At 45.9% G+C, this 20,569-nt stretch overlaps 3 protein-coding genes across 3 annotated transcripts in view; 1 reads left to right on the top strand and 2 right to left on the bottom strand.

Annotated features, from left to right (window-relative positions):
* Positions 1-862: 862 nt before the first annotated feature.
* Positions 863-9,662, bottom strand: LOC120313078 (polycystic kidney disease and receptor for egg jelly-related protein-like). Its single transcript, XM_039354586.1, has one exon. It carries the CDS (start codon positions 9,454-9,456, stop codon positions 1,750-1,752), a length of 7,707 nt encoding a protein of 2,568 aa, XP_039210520.1. The 5' UTR covers positions 9,457-9,662; the 3' UTR covers positions 863-1,749.
* Positions 9,663-11,773: 2,111 nt separating this feature from the next.
* Positions 11,774-19,946, bottom strand: LOC120313055 (polycystic kidney disease and receptor for egg jelly-related protein-like). The gene is made up of 2 exons (XM_039354559.1): positions 19,779-19,946; positions 11,774-18,394 (listed from the first exon to the last, which is right to left on the bottom strand). Exons 1-2 carry the CDS (start codon positions 19,944-19,946, stop codon positions 11,897-11,899), a joined length of 6,666 nt encoding a protein of 2,221 aa, XP_039210493.1. The 3' UTR covers positions 11,774-11,896.
* Positions 19,820-20,569, top strand: part of TTC38 (tetratricopeptide repeat domain 38) — a 20,425-nt gene continuing 19,675 nt past the window's right edge. Inside the window, exon 1 of the mRNA XM_039354584.1 lies at positions 19,820-19,968. Coding sequence (XP_039210518.1) covers positions 19,945-19,968 — 24 coding nt within the window. The 5' untranslated portion in view covers positions 19,820-19,944. The remainder of the gene's footprint in view (positions 19,969-20,569) is intronic.

The following is a 20,569-nucleotide window of genomic DNA, read 5'->3' as shown; positions in this document are numbered from 1 at the left end:
TGCTTGGAATATTGTATCCAGTTTTGGTCAAAAAAAGATGTTGAGACTCTAGAAAGAGTGCAGAGAAGAGCAACGAAGATGTTTAAGTGGCTGGAGGCTCCAGAAGGGCTTGCTTCCTGAAGGTGTGGGTGCTCCACCACTGGAGATTTTTAAGAAGAGATTTGTCCAGGCTAATATAGGGTCTCTTGTTTGAGCAGAGGGTTGGACTAGAAGACCTCCAAGGTCCCTTCCAACTCTACTATTCTGTATTACGGTGTCTCTCAACCTCAGAAACGTTTGAAATGCGTGGTGCTCAATTCCCAGAATTCTCCAGCCAGCATGCTGGTTGCAGAATTCCCACCTCTTAAAATTACTGAGGTTGAGAAACTCTGTTCTATACCAAGAGCAGTGGTGGCGCAATGGTGAGAATGCAGTATTGCAGGCTAATTCTGCCGACTGTCAGCAGTTTGATTCTTACCACTTCAAGATTGACCCAGCCTTCCGTCTTTCCGAGGTCAGTAACATGAGGATCCAGATTGTTGGGGGCAAGTGCTGATTTTGTAAACCGCTCAGAGACAGCTGTGAAGCACTGTGAAGCGGTGTATAAGTCTAAGTGCTCTTACTGTTGCTATTCCAAACTGAATAGGAAGGTGGAAATCAAATCAAACTGGAAATATTCCAGAAAGGTATAACAAGAACAGGCAATGTTAAGATCAATGAAAGACTTAACTGAACAAAACTATGTTATTTATTCAGATAAATGGAAGTTTTAACACAGAGAGATGCTTGTAACTGACTGATTAAAAAAGAACTTTCACTTCACTCGATTTCATACATCACATAAGAAGTGCAAAAAAGTGGCAGTCCTGGAAAAGTCTGTTAAGGTAAGAAAATGAGGATAAAGAAAGGAAATATAGGAACCAGGCAAGGTAGTCAGGAGGAAAAAGTTCAAGATGTCAGTAAGGAAGTACCCCAACTGCATAGCATTTCTGGGAACCTAATCCCACAAAAGAGATATACATATGGGGGTATTGGTAGGAAAGGGGATCAAAAGCATAAGTGAGAGGCTGTTGAGTTGAAGCGTCACCTTTCTTTTACGTGCCTCGCAGTTAAAAGGGGTCAGGTTTCAATCAGATAGTCTCAGCCACCATCTTGAATTTCTTGATCGCTACTTCTCCATCTCCCCTGCAGACCCCCCTGTACATATTTCTACTCTCTGAGTATCCGATGTATGTGTGCACATTCTACAGGGCATCGTGTGGTGGAGTCTTGGTTCTCTGTAGCAGCTGATCTTGATGTGGAGAACTTTCCACCACTGTGTTGACCTTCCAAAAGGAGTACAGAGTGGATTGGCCCCAGTGAAGGACCTAGTGACCAAAAATGTACCTGGGTTTTCTCATTTTTTTCTTGTAAACCTTCTTGTGCTTTCTTCTGCTTCTTCTGAGTTGGTCAGATCACATCAGATCACTGCCTGATGTTTAGGAGGTCCTCATTCTGAACAGATTTTGAGCAAGCTGAATGTCTCCCCAGCAAGGACTTCACTCCTATCTCCTGTTATTCGACCCTGTTGCTGATGAAAATCAGGTTGGTCACTAGCCCAGAGCTAGGAACTCATCTGCTGTAGGACTTCCAGAATAAAACAGAATGGACATTTTAAATCAAAGCAGTGGAAGACTAACTGGAATGGGAGTAGACGATGGGTTGGGAATTCAGTAGGATCCAAAAGAATAATCCAGGGAAATAATTAACACCTGCTTCTGACTGTTTTCCTCAAATAACAACATAAAGCATTTCTTTCCTTCCCAACCGTTTTCTCAAGAGCTGTTTCCTACGTTTCTTAAATTTCCCATACAGTACAGTGTTAAAAAAATCAGTCTCTGCATTTGTATAGGTACCAGTGCTGGCAAAATACCACATTCTGTAGATCTTCTGGAGTATAAAATACATTACCTCTGCTTCATTGGAAGCCTCGTTGTAAACAGTTTCCTTCATGTCTATGTGAGCTGACATGATGATGACTTGACCTAAATTGACAAAAACGCAGATCATCACCAAAAGAAAGGATCCTAGAAAAAGCCCCCCTAGAAGGTTGGAAGACAAAAATTCAGTGTTCCTAAATGCTAAGGCACAATAAGACAACACAGTTGTGAAGGAATACATCTTGCTACGGAAGTTCCATTCATGCTGGCCAAACCCCACATATCCAAGGGCCATATATGCATTGAAGAATATGCCACCCATTATAACTATATTGAGGATGCCAGGGAGGGCGGTTCTGAGGGATTTTTGGGCTAAGCGTAAATCATACAGAAATCTGACATAGCGATATGTTTTCAGAACCAGGAAAAAAACCAACACCCCCAGAACACCTCTGACTGTCTGGTCAAATTCGGAAGCTGTATGGAATGGAATAAACTCTTGGGAATGCAGTAAGTAAAACTGCACCAAGTCAGAAGAAAGCTTGAATTTGCACACAAGCACCACCAGAAAGATGATGCAGACGGTCTTTATCCCAAAGTTGATCAGGTTGGTAGCGACGGTAAAATAGCTCAGTCGTTCTCGGTATACCATGCGACATTCGTCAGCGATATAAAAAATGAGTATGTATATCGTTAGACAAAAGAAGAAGATCTGGCTCACGCTTTGATGTGTGAAAAACGGGAGTTTGTAAGAATGCACGGAGACGCTGGCATTTACAGGGCCGAGTAAAGAAAGTTCAAAGATGACAGAAACACTGCAGAACATATTGGCATCAACATTAAAAGTTGTTAATTCAAAAATCACTGCCCACGTCTTGTTGTCAATCCAGCTTTTCGTTTCCAAAGCTTCCAACCTTTTCGTTGAATTCACTTGTGGTTCTTTGGGGAAAAAATAAAAAGTATATCCCCCGGAAGGATATTCATTTAATTGTCCATAGGAGTTGTACTCCCATTGGGCGTTACTTGGCTCATAACTGAAGCCTAGAAACTCAGCATGGTTCTTGGGAACTGAGGCATTGGTAGGAGATGACCAGGAGCCCATGTAGTTAGTTTGATCTTCTTGGCTAAATCCATATTTATTTTTGCAATTAATATTATGCAGCAAAAATATGTTTTTCAATTCATGAGAAAGTAAACATCTGTCATCCGATTTCCTTCTTATTTGCCTCATTCTGGGCAACCCCAGCACTGTGGACCAGGTGTTCAGAAGATAGCTTGGGTGATAGGGATTGTGTATCAGTGGCAGAAATCTGTTGTTTACCCACCTGTAAACATCCTGTACTCCATTCTGATCAGGTAAATTAGGAGAAAATTTTCTAGACATGGCTCGATTGTAAAAGAAGGCTGTAGTAATGTCTATTGGATGCGAGATTGTAAAAATTAAAGTCAAGAAGATAAAGTGGCAGATCATGTCCTTTATGTATTTGTAAGCTAGATATTGAATCATCTGCTTCTTTTGCAGGGCTGTAACGTCTTCCTCTTTGATCGGTTGGTATTTCTTGGAAGCTCTGACTTGAACAAGGTCATCGTGCAACTTCATCATCTCATCAGCTTCCATCGTTCTTGGTTCGTACTTCATATCTCGATAGCTTTGCCATGGGATGTTTGCGCAGTATTTTTCCAAACAGATATTCCAGCTTGAGGAAATAACAATTTGTAAGGTCTCAAAGAAGCTCACGTGGAGACAGAACGAGATCAGAGCAGCTATGAACCATTCAGAGGATGTTTTGTTATCAAAAGACAGGCCAATGAATGTGGTGAAAATTGATGCTACCCCAGATATGAGGAAGACAAAGAACCACGCGCTGCAAGACAAACATCTGTGCCATTTCAATTTCTGAGTTTTACTCAAAGTTGCTTTATTTTCTGTTGCATAATTATTACTAAAATTGTTATCTGTGGCTGAAAACTGCTCTGACATTATCTCTGAAATTTCGGTCCCTGCCTTAGGAAGACTTTCAGGCAAGCAAGTGAAACTTTCCTTTCCCTGACCCTGGGAAGACCCTTTCGTGGAGTACTTAAACAAGCTCACTGCAATCCATCCCACTGGAATCGAAATGAGGGCACTGAGAACGCCAGCTCTCACGGATCTCAAATACTGCAGTTCTAGGAGGTGGACTTGTTCTTCTTTCTTAGAGTTGAAGATTATCGTGTTGATCATCAGGGAGGTTAAAAGCATCGCCAAGCAACAGGAGAGCCTCTGAAATCTGTTCCAAGAGCGGTCAAGGCTGCGAACAAAGATGGAGAACCAGAGGTGATCATGGAACAAGCGATAGCTAAACATTATCAATAGATAATCAGTTCTGCTGATGGGGACTTGTGGATCAGTGACCTCAAAAGTCCATTCTATTTGGTACTTATTCCTGCCAAGGGCCAACCACCTTCTACACAGAAACAGCCATGACTGGTTTGTGTCTACGTTCAGGACTTTGATTCGGCTCAAGTACCAATTTGGACCGAAGCCACAATAATTGTGCCAGATGTGGATAGAGACAAGGTCTCCCAAATCTTTCTCGGTAGTTAGCATGAAAGTATCGACGCAGTTGTTCTGAAGAATCTTTGGAAATGCCGGATGCTTTAAGAGGTGCACATCACTTGACCCGTTCTGGCCAACCAGGTCGATGAACACATCGGCATTGGTCCCTGCACTTGGGCGGCTCCCAGTATAGATGGTCACGAGGTATCTCCTGGTGTGAAAGGGGTCGTTATCTGGCAAATCTATGATCTGCTCTTCAATATCAGTTCTGTCTTTTCTTCTCACCCAGACAGCCAAGAAAATGTAGATTAGGAAAACAGCAAACACAATCAACCCCAGGACAGGATTCTCTCCTGTTGGTTGTAAAAGGAACATTTTCATGTCAACTTGATTGGGAAATAAAAGTACCTTGCCAGCAAAATATCGGATTCTGGCTCCTGAGATCCCTCTTGAACTGAATCTAATTGACTTTGGGCTGTGTTTTTTGGCTTTGCAGACACAGTGGATTTTTGACCAGCTGGTTTGAGGCCCAAGGCTGCAGCTTTCTTCTTTCCACCGATCCTGCACGCCTTCAAGAGCCAAGCAGCCTGCTGCAAAGACAGCGACGCGGACAAACGTTGCGGTTTTGCCTCTCACAATTGGATGCGACTGCAGGACAATGGAAAGTTTGAGCGTGTCTGCTCCCCCGTTATAGGCTGGAGACCAAAGCAATGACTTTGGAAGGCAAAGGACGTATGGGACTTTGATAGCACACCCAGCGATAGTTGTATCCTTCTGGATGACTGTTGGAGGACTTAAATGAGAAACGTTATAAAAAACTAAGGGGGGATGGCTCAAATTGACACCTAGGTAGATAAATACCTGGAAAGTAATTTTCATTTTGGGCACGAGTTGGATAAAAATGTCACTGGAGTTTCTTTTAATGTCCAAGTTGAAGCCACCCGTTGTTTTAGGAAGTTTTTTATCTGGCCCTATAGTCAGGTCAAAGATGGCCTTGTCTTTTCTAGTCAAGATCATTTCGAACACATCAGGGGCGATGCTGGTTGGGTCCCCCTTAGAATCGGTCCCCACCATTTTGAACCCTGTCACCATTGTGCCAATATTGTCAGCAAAAGTCAGCCAAGGGAAAGGATTCTGCTCAAATTCATAAAGAACAGTGGAAATGACATTCTCTTCTTCCAGCTCCACATGAGATCCCTGCTCCAGTGTTGGATAAAAGCAGTTCCTGCATTGCTTCCTCTTTGAGAAAGATTCAGAAACATCCCATATTTTGTCTTTCCAAAGGCGGATGGTCCAGTTCTGGGCCGCCATTTTAGTTTCATGCCCACCAGGGACTTTGCCTTGTAGAATGAGATCTGCTAATATTTCTGTCACAGAAATAACTTCTTTAATGGCATCCACATTAGGATTTCTGTGATTCAAGAGGGAAGCCCCCAAGATATTGGACAATCCTGTGAGAATCCCATTGCTAAAAATCTCCGTTTCCCTTGAGCCTAAACCTTGATCCCTGTGTCTTCTCAGAGCTTCACTGACTGTTTTTAATTTTCTTACCGCAAGCAGCTGGGATGCTTTAGTGACTTCAGCAATTTCACGCGTTGCTTGACTAATGCTTAGAATTACCTGGTTGATTTCCCGGATACTATTACTAGGAATCCTTGTGGTTATCTTGAGGAGGTGTTGACGCAAATCTGCTTTAGGAACCTGATTGGAGGGTGAAGCTTCAATATGGTTTAAGGCTGAGGCCACCATGTATGCAATATAGCCTATATTCAAGTAATCCTTGGTGATGAGCAACTTGGCCATAGGGGCACTTGATCCATTGATCAAATCATGTAGCTGCTGATGGAGGAGAGCATTGGCCTTTGGTTGTCTTGGATCAAGCACCGTTGCTTGCAAAGTGACTTGAGAAGACGCACCAAGGGCATCGAAAACCTGAACGTAGATAGTCAAAGTGGAATTCTGTGATGGTCTGCCAGGAGGGAGGAAGGACCAGGGAGTTTTGGACTCACGTCCAGCATAGATGATTATCCCCAAAGTATGATTTTGAATTGAGGATATAGAACTAATTTCAATTTCATCTGACGCTGCTATTACTTTATAGGCAAGGGGCTGATTTCTGTCTTCAAATCCATTGCACTGGATAATGAATTTTGTTAGAAAAGCTGTCCCTACCCTTGGATTAAGGACACATTTTCCTATCTGTGGTGGCGCATTAACATAAAAAGAATATTCACAGGTAGAGGACTGTCCCTCTTGGGTGATGACTTTTAGGCTCAAAATATAGGACTCTTCTGCAATGGAGACCAAAGCAAAGGCTTTGAAATGTAGATATGAGCTGGATCTTCCAGTGGTTGTTCTGGAAGACCAGTCAAATTTGATTTCATTGGACTGGGCTGAGCGCAGTGACCAATAGTACCAGGATTTGATTTCCCTGCAGTTCCCACATTTACCAAACAGAGAAAATCTTTGTGTTGAAATTACTGAAGTTCCACAATTTTCAGTGCATGCGATGTTCAGAATGAGGGCACCGCGAGCCTCCACGTGTACGGTCTGCTGAGCAAGAGCTATCCTGCTACCGTTTTGAACTACCAGGAGAAAAAGGTATGTATTATTGGCTTGAAGAGTTTCAGGAAGTACCACCTGAACTGAATCAGAGGATGTGGTCCACTTCAAATCAATCTGATCTGGATAACATTTCCCATCTCTGCTGAGGGTCATCGATGTATAGTCGGTTTCCTGTTTCGTGCAATACCAAGTATAGGACAGTCCCTGAGACAGACTGACCAGCTCACCATTAGATAAGACAGATCCTTTTAGAATCCACCGGTCAGAAAATCCAACAGACCGAAAGTGGCCTCCATTGATGACAGCACCCCATCGATCCGTCCCAACTTCAACCAAGACTGCATCCGAGCGCTCCATCTTCTGGAGGAAAGTGGATGAAATTAATTGCACAGTAAAATTAAAAAGATACAGGCCAGTATCCAAGCTGGAGCAAGGGACTTTTAATGTGATGAAATTTCTTCCTTCAATGCCAGGTGGATTAAAAGGCTTTGACCAGTCTGGTGTATCTGACAGATTAGACACTTTATAGATGTTCCAGCTAACTTTAGTTGCTTTGGGGCCTGGACAACTGACTTGCATGTCTGCCGCAAGAGTAAATTCACTCCCCTGTGTGTAATACAGGATGTGTTTGGTATTAACAGCCCGGTGGATCCTAACTTTGGGAATGGTGCACGTTTTTTGCTGGCAAGCAAGTTGGGATTCTATGACTTTCAACGCGTAAATATTAAACCTTGCCACGAATACTATAGGAATTTTTGCACTCTCTATGCATTTTATTCTGGCAACAAATCCTGCATACGAGGCAGGATTGAAAGTGGAGGCAGAGTCAGGAAGGAAATGGGCTGCATTTGGGGTCTGATCAATGTAGGCAAAACTGTCATTTTTCACCAGACGCCTGCCCGTGGGGTCGAATACTTGCAGACTGAAACCCCACTCACACTGCAGAAGCGGATGCTGCACAGGGATGAACCAGACGACATAGGCCAAACTCTTGTCAGGAGAAGTGCTGTTGAAGACATAAATGTCCATCTCCTTTTCCCCTAGACTTTGGAACAGAGCCTCTTTCCGATTCAGATAAATATCCAGGCTGAATCTAAATAATTGCAGCTGCACAAATTTAACTGTAACCAGATAAGACAAGCCCGCTTGCTGATAAAGTACATAGCAGAGGCTGGCATTCTCAGCAAGGCCGTTGGTCAAGTTGCCCTTTTGGGTGGAGTAGTAGAGGCCTTGGGCACGGCTAAAAATGTAAGTGCTAATTGTGTTTTCCTGTAGGTTGAGTCTTATGGAAATTGACCTTGTCCTGCTTGTTCTGAAAATTAAGGTCCTGTTTGAGAAATCAAGTCTTCCTCCTACTCTCTCTGCTACCCTCTGGCTGGTATGGAAGTACACACTGGCCACAACTGTTTCCTTGGCCTGGTGTGATATGGGCACAGTACAGAAATGGCTGTGCAGACCAAACGGGTTGTAATCATAGGAATGGGACCACTCTGGGTATCCCTGTGTGTCCAGGAGTTGGTAGGCTACTATTTCTGGACTGAGCTGCTGCAGGTTCCAGGAAAGACTCAGGGCCCCCTGTGACCGTCTCTGCAACTGGGAGGTTACCCTGAAAACAAACAGCAGAGCAGGCTCCACAAAGAAATCCAGGCTGAGGCTGCTCTGGGGTCCCGGCTGATAGCTGATCGAAGCGATGTACGATCCACGGAGTGGGTACTGCACAGTCAAGTGGTAGCTATAGTAAGACATGCAGAGCTGGTACAATTCTGCACTGGGGTAGTCACTAAGAAGGAGGGTCTCATTGTGCTGGTTGGTGGGAATGAGGAGGTCCTCAGGATGACCCCCATGGCTCTTGAAGTGGTAGCGCCAGGCCGAACTCTTGAGGCGTGCACACCAGCCCAAGTGCACCGGCTGCCACTCCAAAATGGGAAGTAGGTGAGGCTGCAGCAGGAAGAGATGAATATCTTGCCCCACAACCTCAATGCTCAGGTTGTGATACAAGCACAAGGGAGCCAAGCATGAAACGGAGGTGCACTGCACGGAGATCTGAGTACTAGCCCAAGGTGGATGGGGACCTTCCTGTGACAGGCCTGGACCGAGCATCAATTCGCCTGTCCAAGAAGTAGTCTGGTTGGCCAGGATGGCATCCCGATACCAGTGGCAGAGAGGGGGCACTGGAGACTCTGCCCCTCCCCCCTGGGGGTTTCGTCCTGGGGCCTTTGAGTAGTGCAACACCACATATCTGTCCCAAAGACACGAGACCTGGAAAGGGTGGTCCTGTTGTTGATAGACACGGTTCTCAGGCTTGGCGCAGGTGACCGACAGCGGTGGTGGCATTAGATGGAGCTGTGCTGCCAGGGTGCTGGAGCAGCCACCGGACCAGCAGGAGAGGGAGAGCAGAGGCCAAAGGAAAGGCAGGATTCTTGCAAGGAAGAAAACGGCTTCGGTAGGACCAGGCATGGCAGTTGCTGTTGCTTAGCAACCTTAGAGATCCCAACGGGAGGAAGTGAGCAAATGGATTCTAGAATCTTTCTTTGGTTGCCCTGGGTGGCCCATTTCCACTTTCAATATGGCCACCAAAATTCCGCTCCATGTTTTAATGGCCAACTTAAAGCAAACCAAGTAATTTGGGAAAATTTGAGAGCAGTGATTATAAAATAAAAATAGTGAAGTATATTTCAACTGCTTGCATTAATTTAACCCATTTGATTTGGACTTCCACAGTTACAAAGTCCAAATACTGGAAATACTATGCTATGTCCTCATGTTATAATGGCCATATCTACTGGTAGCATTTGATGGGTATTTTGTGGAAGATTGTGGGTGTAAATTTGGTAAGCAAAACAAATTCTTCAAGGACTAGGAGCATGTTAGCAAAATAGAAGCACGCAAAGAATGCATACTAATTGGCACATTAAAAAAGGCCATCTTGAAGTGTCTGGTTCTGAGGAACCCTTTTGTCTATAGCAGGGGTAGGCAACCTTGGCTCTTTTATGACTCGTGGACTTCAACTCCCAGAATTCCTGAGCCAGCCACGCTGAGGGGAAAGGGAGAGGTTTCGAAGCTGAGCCATGCTGGCTCAGGAATTCTGGGAGTTGAAGTCCACAAGTCATAAAAGAGCCATGGTTGCCTACCCCTGGTCTACAGGAATCCCCCCCCCCCATTCCTTCTCTGTCAGGAAGTTCTAAAGTGCACACTGTTTGGTGAATAAATACTGCCGTGAGCCTTATTTGCTCTGGGTCCTACAGTACATTTTGATTACACAACTTCAAGAGCTAACTTTTTAAACTACAACTATATAGCAACTTTTACAATCACACAAAATACTGACAATGATTTTAGAAATAGCAGGCTAAAAACTAGAAAAGTGGTAGCACACTCAGTTCTCTTGTCTTGCATTGACTTATTTGTTCGCTATTTGATTTTATTTTTTCAATCTGATTGCAACTACAATACAAATAGAATTTGCTGCAATGGCAGAATTGTCTAATCTTACTAATCCCCTCCCCCCCAAAAAAAAACACTTGAAAAAGCCCATGGTTTAAATAGATTGTTTATTAGAATAATAACTGGAATATAGAACCGAACAGTTTAAAAAAAATGGCAATGTGTATGAAGGAATGGGCTGCTTGTTGTTACAGGAAAAATAAGAATCTGAGGATTGCATCAAAGATGGATATAGTTGCAAGGTCACCTTTTGAAACTGCAAACTCTTTGGGACAGAAGCGATTAAAAAATGTACCTGCTTTTTACTGAAGCCTTTCTCAAACGGTAAGAAAAACCATTTTCTTGCCTTCTATTTTACTGCATTTCAGCCCTGGCTGTTGAGCACCCTTAACTACCGATTTTCCGAAGATGGTCACATTGGCTTGATCTTCTCCAGAGTCCGGCTGACGGGTTAAATTACGCCATACGCTTCTCAACTTCAAATACAAAAAGTTTATGGCTTCCGCCTCATCCGAATGTTGCTCATAAACGGTCTGTTTCATGGATGTGTAAGTTGATATTAACAGACTTCTCCATAGATTGATGAAGATGAACATCATTGCAAATAGAAATGAAGCTCGGAAAAATATTGTGAGCCACCATCTCGATGCAACATCCATCTGCCTAAACCCTGAAAAGCAATAGGAAATGACGGTCTGCAGAGAGTAAAGCCAAGTACTGAATGTCCACTCATGCTGACCAAATATGAGATACCCAAAGGACATGAAGGTGCAAAAGAGCAGAATGGCGAGGCCTGTCAAATGAAGGAACACGGGGAAGACTGCGGACATGGTTTGTTCTGCAAGACGCACTTTGTACAAGAACCTGAAATATCGGTAGGGTTTCAGCACCAGTAGGAAACCTAAAACGCCTGCCACCATCCTGTAGAGTTGATCAATTTGAGAAACAACCTGGAAAGGGACAAATTCTTCTGGATTAAGCAGGTAAAACTCCAGCAAGGTAAATGCCATCTTGAATTTCAGGGCAATGAGTAATATGAAAAACATACAGATGGTCTTTATGGCGAAATTATTTAAATTTGTCGCTGTTTGGAGATAACCTATCCTTTCTTGACGTAACATATGAAATTCATCCGCTAAGTAGAACACAAGAATGTAGATCATGATTCCATAAACCACCAACCGAGATGTGGTTTCATACTGGAATTTAGAGAGCTTATACGAATGAACTGACAAAGTTGAACTAATAATGCCCAAGTTGGTAGACTCAAAAATGACTGTGACACTGCAGTACAGCTCCACATCTGGAGTAAAGGTTGTCAGCTCAAAAATTAAAGCCCGGGTCCGTTTATCAAGCCACGTGTTGCTTTGCAGATCTTCCAATCTTATTGTTGTATTCGGTCGTTGTTCTCCTGGGAAAAAATAAAATGAATATCCTCCTGGGCCATATGAATTTACCACGCCATAAGACTTATACTCCCATGGTCAATATCTGACTGATACGTGAACCCTTGAAAATTGGCAATATGACTGGAGACGGACTTCTTGATTGGCTTGGTCCATGACCCAAGGTAGTGATGTTGATCTTCTGGGTCATCAGCAAAATCATAGTGACAGGGGTTTTGGCCAATCAGGTAATTGTTTGCAAAGTGGCCTGGAGGAAAACAAGGCTTTTCAACATGCAATCCTCTCACCTGCCTCATTCTGGGCAAACCAAGGATTTTGGACCAGGAGTCTGAAAGATAGGTGGGCTGATAGACATTGTGTATCAATGGTACAAAAGTGTCATTCATCCAAACGTAAATGTCCTCGAGCTTTGTTACTTTGGACAGACCAAAGGAAAATTTATCATGGATCACTTTATTGTGATAAAATGAAACGGTGGGCACAGTAGAGTAAGCCACGGTTAAAACACAAGAGGCAAAGATGAGATGACATATGATGTCCTTTATGAAAACAAACGCTAGGTGTTGTGCTCGTACTTTTTTCCTTAAGATGACGACTTCGTCCTCCTCCAAAGGCTCATATTCCCTGCTCTGCCTAATCCTCATCAGTTCGTGGTGGATCTTTCTGACGTCCCTGGGATCGATGTTCACTCTGAGCAGCTTCATCTTCTGGTATTGCTCTGCCGATATCCAGGAGATGTTCTTGCAGTACTTCAGGCTAATGGTGCTCACCCCGGAGATGAGGACCATCTTTAGGGTTTGCAGCAGAAAGACGCTCTCAAAAAATGATGTCATGGACGCTATGAACCATTCCGTGGAGGCGCTGTAGCCGTAGGTGAGGCCATACAAAATGATGAACACGGAGGAGATGAAAGACATGAAAAAAACGATGACCCAGGCGACGTATCTCCACCACCAAGCAAACTGTGGCTTTCGAGTGAACACCTTGATCAGCATAATCAACTTTTTTTTGGTACTAATTTTAAGGGGCTCCTTTTCTGGGACATTAGCTGAGCTTCCCCCTGCTTTGGCCTCATCTTCTTCATCACTAGTAGACGAGGAGGAGCTCTCATCGTCTTCCTCACTTGTTTCTGAGGATGAGGGACTGTAGTCAGGCACCATATCATCCTTGTCGTCGGAAGGCTTGTCCTGGGAGTATCTAAACAAGACGGTCATGGTCACCTGTAAAGGAACACAACACAGAGCACTGAAGAACCCGATATACATGGACCTTATAATCCGGAATTTTAGTGAGATAACTCCTTCTTCTTCCTGACCACTGAAGAACATGATGTTCAGGAGCAAAGTTGAAAGCATGATAGCCAGGCAACAAGACACTCTTTGCACCCTGTTGAAACTACCAGTGACCACTTGAGAAAATATGGAAAGCCAGAGGTGATTATCTTCTAAGTCTCTAGCCAGGCTTATCAAAAAGAAATCCATTTTCTCTAACCTTGATTTCAGAGTTGAAGAAAAAATGTATCTCTCTATTTTGCCATCCGCCTTGCCAAGGCCTAGCCACTTCCTACATATGAACAGCCACGATTTTTGAGTGTCCACATTAAATACCTTGACTCTGCTTAAGTACCAGTTTGGGGAAGAACCAACGTTATTGTGCCAGATGTGAAGGCAATAAATATCCCCTATGTCATACCTTGTACTTAAAAGAAAAGTATCAACAGCTGCACGATACTGGGTTGGGAATTTGGGGTGCTTCATACGATGGATGTCGCTGTAGCCATCCTTCCCAACCAGTTCAAGAAAAACATCCGCCGTGGTTCCGGATCCCAAGCGACTTCCGGTATAGATGGTGACCAGATAGTGCATCCTGTGATAAGGGTCGTTATCTGGCAAGACAAAGATTTTGTTCTTTCTCCTCATGTCATCTTTATCTCTAATTATGGCCCAGGATGAACAGAAGATGTAGCCGGCAAAAATGAAAAACACAGTCAAAACTGTCACTGGATTTGTGTCAAAATCTGCTAAGAGTACTTTCTTGATGTCCAAAGGATTGGGATAAATAACAAAGGTGCCACCCACAAATCTGACTTCAGGTTTAGGCGGCTTTGATAACTGGTGCTGAGCCTTCTTGAGGTTTGCTCCACAGACACAGTGGAGTTTGGACAATCTGGTCTGAGGGCCAAGCTGGCAGGTCTCTTCGGAGGGTTCAAAGTTTGGAAGGTGACCCAGATCTCGGCAGCTTGCAGTAAAAACCACAATGCGAACTATCTTGGTGGTCTGCCTTCTCACCAAGGGTGGAGCTCTTAGGACCACGGAAACGTTCCACTTACTTGCAGCTCTGGCTAGGAACTGAGACCACAGCAAGGCTCGTGGAAGGCAAATGACATATGGAGCCTTAATTGCACATTCGCTATTAGTCCCCCTTTTCTGCAGGGTAGGAAGCTTATCAGAGAAAGCAGTGTAAGACACAACTGGGGGGGAGCTAAAATTGAGTCCCAAGTAAACAGAGACATTAAAAGTAATGTTCCTATGGCACAAAATCTGGACGTATACGTCTGGAGAGTTTCTATGCACTTCTATGCTAAACCCACCAGCTGTTACAACACGCTTTTTATCCAGCCCTATCGTCAGATTAAATGCGATAGGATCCTTATCCATTCTATCCATGATCACTTCAGCCACTTTAGGGATGACCCCAATGATGTCCCCATTTGCTTTGGCACCAGTCACTTTGAACCCCATCACGACTGTGCGGTTGTCTACTGCCTTCATCAGCCAAGGGAAAGGATTCTCCTCAAATACATAATGAACTATGGAAATTGGAGTATCTTCTGGTAACTCTGCCTGGCTTTCCAACTTCACTTTAGGATAAAAGCAATTCTTACAAGATCTTCTCCCAGTGAGAATCCCAGAAACGTCCCACGTTTCATCTTTCCACAAATGGATGGACCAGCCTTTGGCTTCCATAGTAACGTGATCTTCTCCAGGGACTTTGCCTTGTAAAACTATATCTGCCAATAATTCTGACAGGGAGATGATTTCCTTGATGGTGTTCACAGACCCATTCCCGGGGTTTAAGAGGGAAGCTCTTAACACATTGGACAGCCCGGTAAAAATGCCACCAGCAAGGACCTCAGCTTCTTTAGAGCCGAGATCGGTGTCCCTGTGCCTTTTCAGAGCTTCAATGGCCTTTTGGAGGATTTGGACCGCGACCCGCTGGGATTTCCTATGGACTTCATTTGCATTCTGTGTTATTTGACAAATGCTGGAGATTATTTGGTTTAGTATCCCTGTCTCGGTCATAGGAATCCGGGAAGATTCGTTTAGTAGCAATTCTCGTAGTTCAGTTTTAGAATGGTAAAAACCAGGCAACGGCTCAATGTTATTTAATTCAGAAGCCACCATATAGATAAGGAAGCCTGTGTGAAAGTAATCTTCGGTGTCAGGGAAGGCAGAGAGAGAGCTATTGGGCTGTCTGATTAGGCGATACAGTTCATTGAGAACCACATCCGTTGGCTTGCTGGTCCTTGATTCGTATACCGTTGCCTGCAACCTGACCTGAGAAAAAGCATCATTGGTGTCGTACACTTGAACAAGTATATCCAGAGCATATTTTTCAGACGGTATACCACTGGGAAGAAATGAGGGTGGGATGTTCTGCTGATGGCCAAGATAAACTAGGGTTCCAAATGTATTGTTTTGCAAAGATGATACGTTAGCTATATGGGTTAGATCAGGACGGGCGATGACTCTGTAAAGGAGAGGTCCCTTCTTGTCATCAAATCCAGAGCACTGGAGACTGAATTTGGTCATCAGCGCAATGCCTTCCCTTGGTTCGATAAAACATTTTCCAATCTGAGGGGGGACGTGGACATAGAAGGAATAGCCACACACAGCCAGCTGGGCTCCCTGCACACTCACTTTCAGTTTCAGGATGTACAGCTGGCCAGCCATGGATCCAAAGGCCAAAGAATTTACATGCAAATATGGACTTGTTCTCCCAGTGGTGGTTTTAGAAGCCCAGTCAAAATATAGTTCCTTGGAATCTGCTGAAAGGAGGCTCCAAAAGTAAACCAAGCGGTCCTTTCCACAGTTCAGACACTTTCCATACAGAATCAATCTTTCCGTGGCTTTGATGGCTTTCTCGCAGTTTTCCAGACAGGCGATGCGTAGGACAGGCCCAGAACCAGCAAGGATGTGAACTGCTTGAAACGCGTGTGCAGATTGGTTTTGCTTGGTGGTGACCAGCTTAAAATAATACGTTGTGTTTTCCTGGAGGGTCTTCCCTTCCACGACCTGCACCGGCTCTTTTGAGCGGGTCCAGGAGAGATCATGTTGCCTAGGGTGGCATTTCTGACCTGGACTTAACTTCATAGCAGAATAGTCTAATTCCCGTTTGCTGCAGAACCAGTGAAACAGAATTCCTTCCAGAGGCTCAGTCGAATCAGGATCCGAGGATATGGACCCATCCAAGGACCACTGATCAGAAATGCCAACGATCCGGAACAGGCCTCCAGCTATGACTGCCCTTAACCCACTTTCTAGAATCTGGAGGAAAACCGAATCAGACTGAATGAATGTTATATTTTCTTCAGGTAGATACATGCTCATGGTCAAATTGACACGATAGAAGCCACACAACAGGGCATTTCCGGGTAGGTGCAACATCACACCGCTTGTATTCATCCCTTCAGGGAATACGAGAGGGTTTGGCCAATCTGGAGTGGACCACGCAGTGCTGAGCTTGTATATTTTCCAAAGGAAATCTGGATTTGGACGGGTCCTACATTTTACTTCAGCTGTTGCTTGCAAAGTGATGGCTTTCTCTCTCCTGTAACGCAGCACAGGATCCAACGGGCTGGGTTTATGGATTACAATGGTCAGTTTACGGCAGTAGCTTTTTTGGCAGGGCACAACTGGCTCCAACACCCTCAAAGCATAAGTCCCCAGAGTGACTTTTAAAACAGCTCGTACAAGTCCATTTTGCCTGCAATTCACTTCTGCTACAAAGCCTGCGTACTGCATGGGTCTGAAAGAGAAGACAGAATGAGGAAGAAAACGAGTGACATCTTTAACACGGTCCCTGTATGTGTACGTTTTATTCCAAAGGAGGCGTTCCCTTCTGGAATGAAAAAGCTGCAGATGGAAAGCCCAGTCACACTGCAAATGGGGGTGTGGCACAGGAATGAACCACACAACATAGGCAAAGTTTTTATCGGGAGAATGTCCGTTAAAAACGTGAACTTCAATTTCTTTCTCACCTAAGGATTTGAAGAAACTCTCCTTTCGGTTCAGGTACAAGTGCATGCTGAACTGGAACCCTTGTGTCTTCACAAATTCAATAGCAATCAGGGTAGAAAGGGTCACTTGTTGGAAAAAGAGCTGGTGGAGACTGGAGGGCCCACTGCCTTCTTGGGTAGAATACAAGAGCCCATGCTCCTGGCTAAAAATGTACGTCCCTACTTTGATTTTCTGTGGGTTCAGCCTGATGGAAATTGGGGCGGCACCGCTTCCTTGGAAAATTAGAGTGTCATTAGAGAAATTGAAGTGTCCTCTCAGCTTCTCAGAGAATGCTTTATTGGTGCGGAAGTAGATTCTGGAGATCACCTTTTCCCCAGAAGCTTGAGAGAAGGACGGAGCACAGAAATTGCTTTGTAGAGCAAAAGGGTTGTATCTGTAGGAGAGAGACCATTCCTCCAGTCCCTGCAGGTCCTCCAGTGTGTAGGCTGCTATACTGGAGCTCAGAGGCTGGAGGCTCCAGGAGAGGGCCAGAGGCCTACGGGTTCGGCTAAGCAGGCCAGAAGCAGCACTGAAGACATGGAGGAGAGCAGGCTGCACCTGGATGCTCAGGCTGAGGCTGAGCGGAGGCCCGTGCTCTAGGTGCAGCAAAACTGTATAGAATCCACGCTGGGGATAACGCACAGTGACGTGGTACTGATAGTAGTCTTCACAGACATGGAGCAACGGTGCGTGGAGGCCTTGAGTGGAGGCAAAGGGTTCACTGTGTTGATTGCTGGGAATGAGGCGCTCTGCAGGACTCCCCCCTTCACTCTTCAAGCGGTAGCTCCAGAGGGAACTTTTAAGGCGTGCACACCAGCCGAATGTCACGGGCTGCCATTCCCAAACAGGAAGGCTCTGTGGGGACAGGAGGAACAGGTGGACATCCTGCCTGGAAATTTCAATGCTGAAGTTGTGGTGAGCGCAGGGAGGCTGACCGCACAGGGCTGACGCACACTGCATGACAATTCGAATGAGGGTCCAGGGTGAGTAGGACCTTTCTCCATCCGGGCCTTTGCTCAACACAAGCTGACCTGACCACTCATTGGTTTGCATGACCAAGGAGGTGCCTCGGTACCACTGACAACGAGGGGGAGGGGAGGGAGGGGGAGGAGAAAGTTGGGGATCTGGTTCTCCTCTCTCGATCTCTGGTGTCCCTTCCGGCATCCTGGAATACTTCAGGTCAACTTGTCCATCCCAAACGCAGGAGAGGCTCCGTTCACTGTCGTGCTTCTGGTAGACACGTCGCTGGGGGTTTGAGCAGGTCACCTGCAAGGGGGGAGGCCAAATAAGAGGGGGTGCGGATTTTGTACACTGACCAACGTACCCCAACAGAACAAGCAGGAGCTCTGCACAGTGCATTTGGAGGGGGGGGTGAGCACTCAGGAAGAGCAGCTTGCCACCATCCTGGCCAAGCCAGACACGCGGATTGTTTGGATCCTAGAACCCCCCAGCGGGGCGGTTGCCCTGAGCAACTGGAGTTCCGGGCCATTGTGGAAGACCTTGTCAATTCCGGAATGTTTGAGCCTGGAAAGCAAAGAGGAAAGAACAATTAAGACAGTGTTTTTCAACTATGGCCACTTTAACATCTGTGGACTTCAACTCCCAGAATTCCCCCAGCCACACGTTAAAGTGGCCATGGTTGAGAAACATTGAATTAAAGATGTGGTAAAGCCTCACAAAGATTGCTCTCTGTTTGTGTATTTTTTTGTTTGTTTGTTTGGGTTGCACACTGGTGTAGCATTTGCTTCATTTTGCTAGCAGGCTGGTAGTGCAAAGGGTTGTGTGTGTGTGTGTGTTTGTGCACATGCATGCCTGGTTGCCTACAGAGGCTACTCTGTTTCATGCACAAGGCTAATGCTACTGAAGTAGAAAGAAAAATACAGTGCTGATTGGCCTTGCTGGCTAGCTGAGTTTTGCCACGTTCTGTTGATGCCTTTTTTTTACATTTGTTGTAGTGCTTCGCACAATTGCAACTGCCAATTTGAGTTTCTTCTTCTTCTTTCCTCCTCCTCCTCCTCCTCCTCTTCCTCTTCCCCTTCTTCTTCTTCTTCTTCTTCTTCTTTTCTCTTTCAATCTCTCTTTTTCAATCTCTCTCTTTCAATCTCAATCTCTCTCTCTCTTTCTATCTCTTTCTCAATCTCTCTCTCTCTCGCAATCTCTTTTTCTCTCTTTCTCTTCCCCCCTTCAGCTAGACTCATCCCCCTCCTTCTTCGTCTTCTTCTTCTTCTTCTTCTTCTTCTTCTTCTTCTTCTTCTTCTTCTTCTTCTTCTTCTTCTTCTTCCTCCTCCTCCTCCTCCTCCTCCCCCTCCTTCTTTTTCTTTCTTTCTTCTTCTTTCTTCTTCCTATTATCACTATTATTATTATTATTCGAAGGCATCCTTTCCCTTCTTCAGCTCGCTGGTAGCTCCCAGCCCGTGAAGAGTGAAATCTTGAAATATTCAATCTTCTGCCCGGCAAGAAACTATAGCATAACAAGAGTTGGAAGGGGCCTTGGAGGTCTTCTAGTCCAACCCCCAGCGGAAGCAGGAGACGGAGTACCCACGAAGGCTGCGGCTTCGGGCACCTCCGAAGGGGCCCTAACGGGGCAAGGGGGAACTGCCGGGGCCGGGGGAACTGGAGCTCCGGCAGAGACCCGGGAGGAGCAACGCACCCGCTCGCCCTGCACCGCCTCCAGGGAGCCCGGCGGGCCGGGGCGGGCGGGCTGTGGCTCCCGAAGGCGGCGCCCGGCGCCTTCCTCCCCGCCTGCCGCCGCCGCCCCTTCCTGGCTCAGGGACCGAGCTGCCGGGCTGCGCTCCGCAGACGGAGGCGGCGGAGGCATGTCGGCGCTGCGGGACTGCAAGGTGAGGCGGGGTCCCGGGGCGGCCGCTGGAGCTCTCGGCCGGACTGCCCGCCCTTGCGGCGCCCCGGACCCTTCCGGCCGGCTCCAGGGGTCGGCGGCGCTTGCGAAGGGGCCGCCTGGAACCCGCCAAGGGTCGCCCGGGCCGGAGGGGGTCCCGCTCCCGCCGCGGGGCGTTTCGAGGCCTCTCCGGCCCCGCCCGGCTTGTTTGCCCGGATCGGCTCGGGGCCGAGCAGAGTCGAGGGCGGCCCTAGGCGGGAGGGGCGCTGCCCGCGCGCGAGACGGAGCCGAGTTCGGATTCAGCCTTTTAGCCCGGAGCTTTCCGGGCTGGCTTCCGCCCGCTGCGGGGTCAGCTGAGAGGGGAGGGCAACTTGTGGGCCACCTGCAGCTGCTGAACCAAGAGGGGGGGGAGAGCTCAGAAAGCGATCTTTCCTTCACTCCAGTAGTATGAAAATTCCTGCTTTTGGGGGGGGGTGGACTAGAAGATCTCCAAGGTCCCTTCTATTCTATTCTATTCTATTCTATTCTATTCTATTCTATTCTATTCTATTCTGTAATTCTATTCTATTCTATTCTATTCTGTAATTCTATTCTATTCTATTCTG

Source organism: Crotalus tigris, unplaced genomic scaffold (genome assembly GCF_016545835.1).
Source record: "Crotalus tigris isolate CLP2741 ecotype Arizona unplaced genomic scaffold, ASM1654583v1 scf7180000018563.1161478300:1536566, whole genome shotgun sequence".
Lineage (NCBI taxonomy): Eukaryota > Metazoa > Chordata > Lepidosauria > Squamata > Viperidae > Crotalus > Crotalus tigris.
This window is presented reverse-complemented; position numbering and strand designations above follow the sequence as displayed.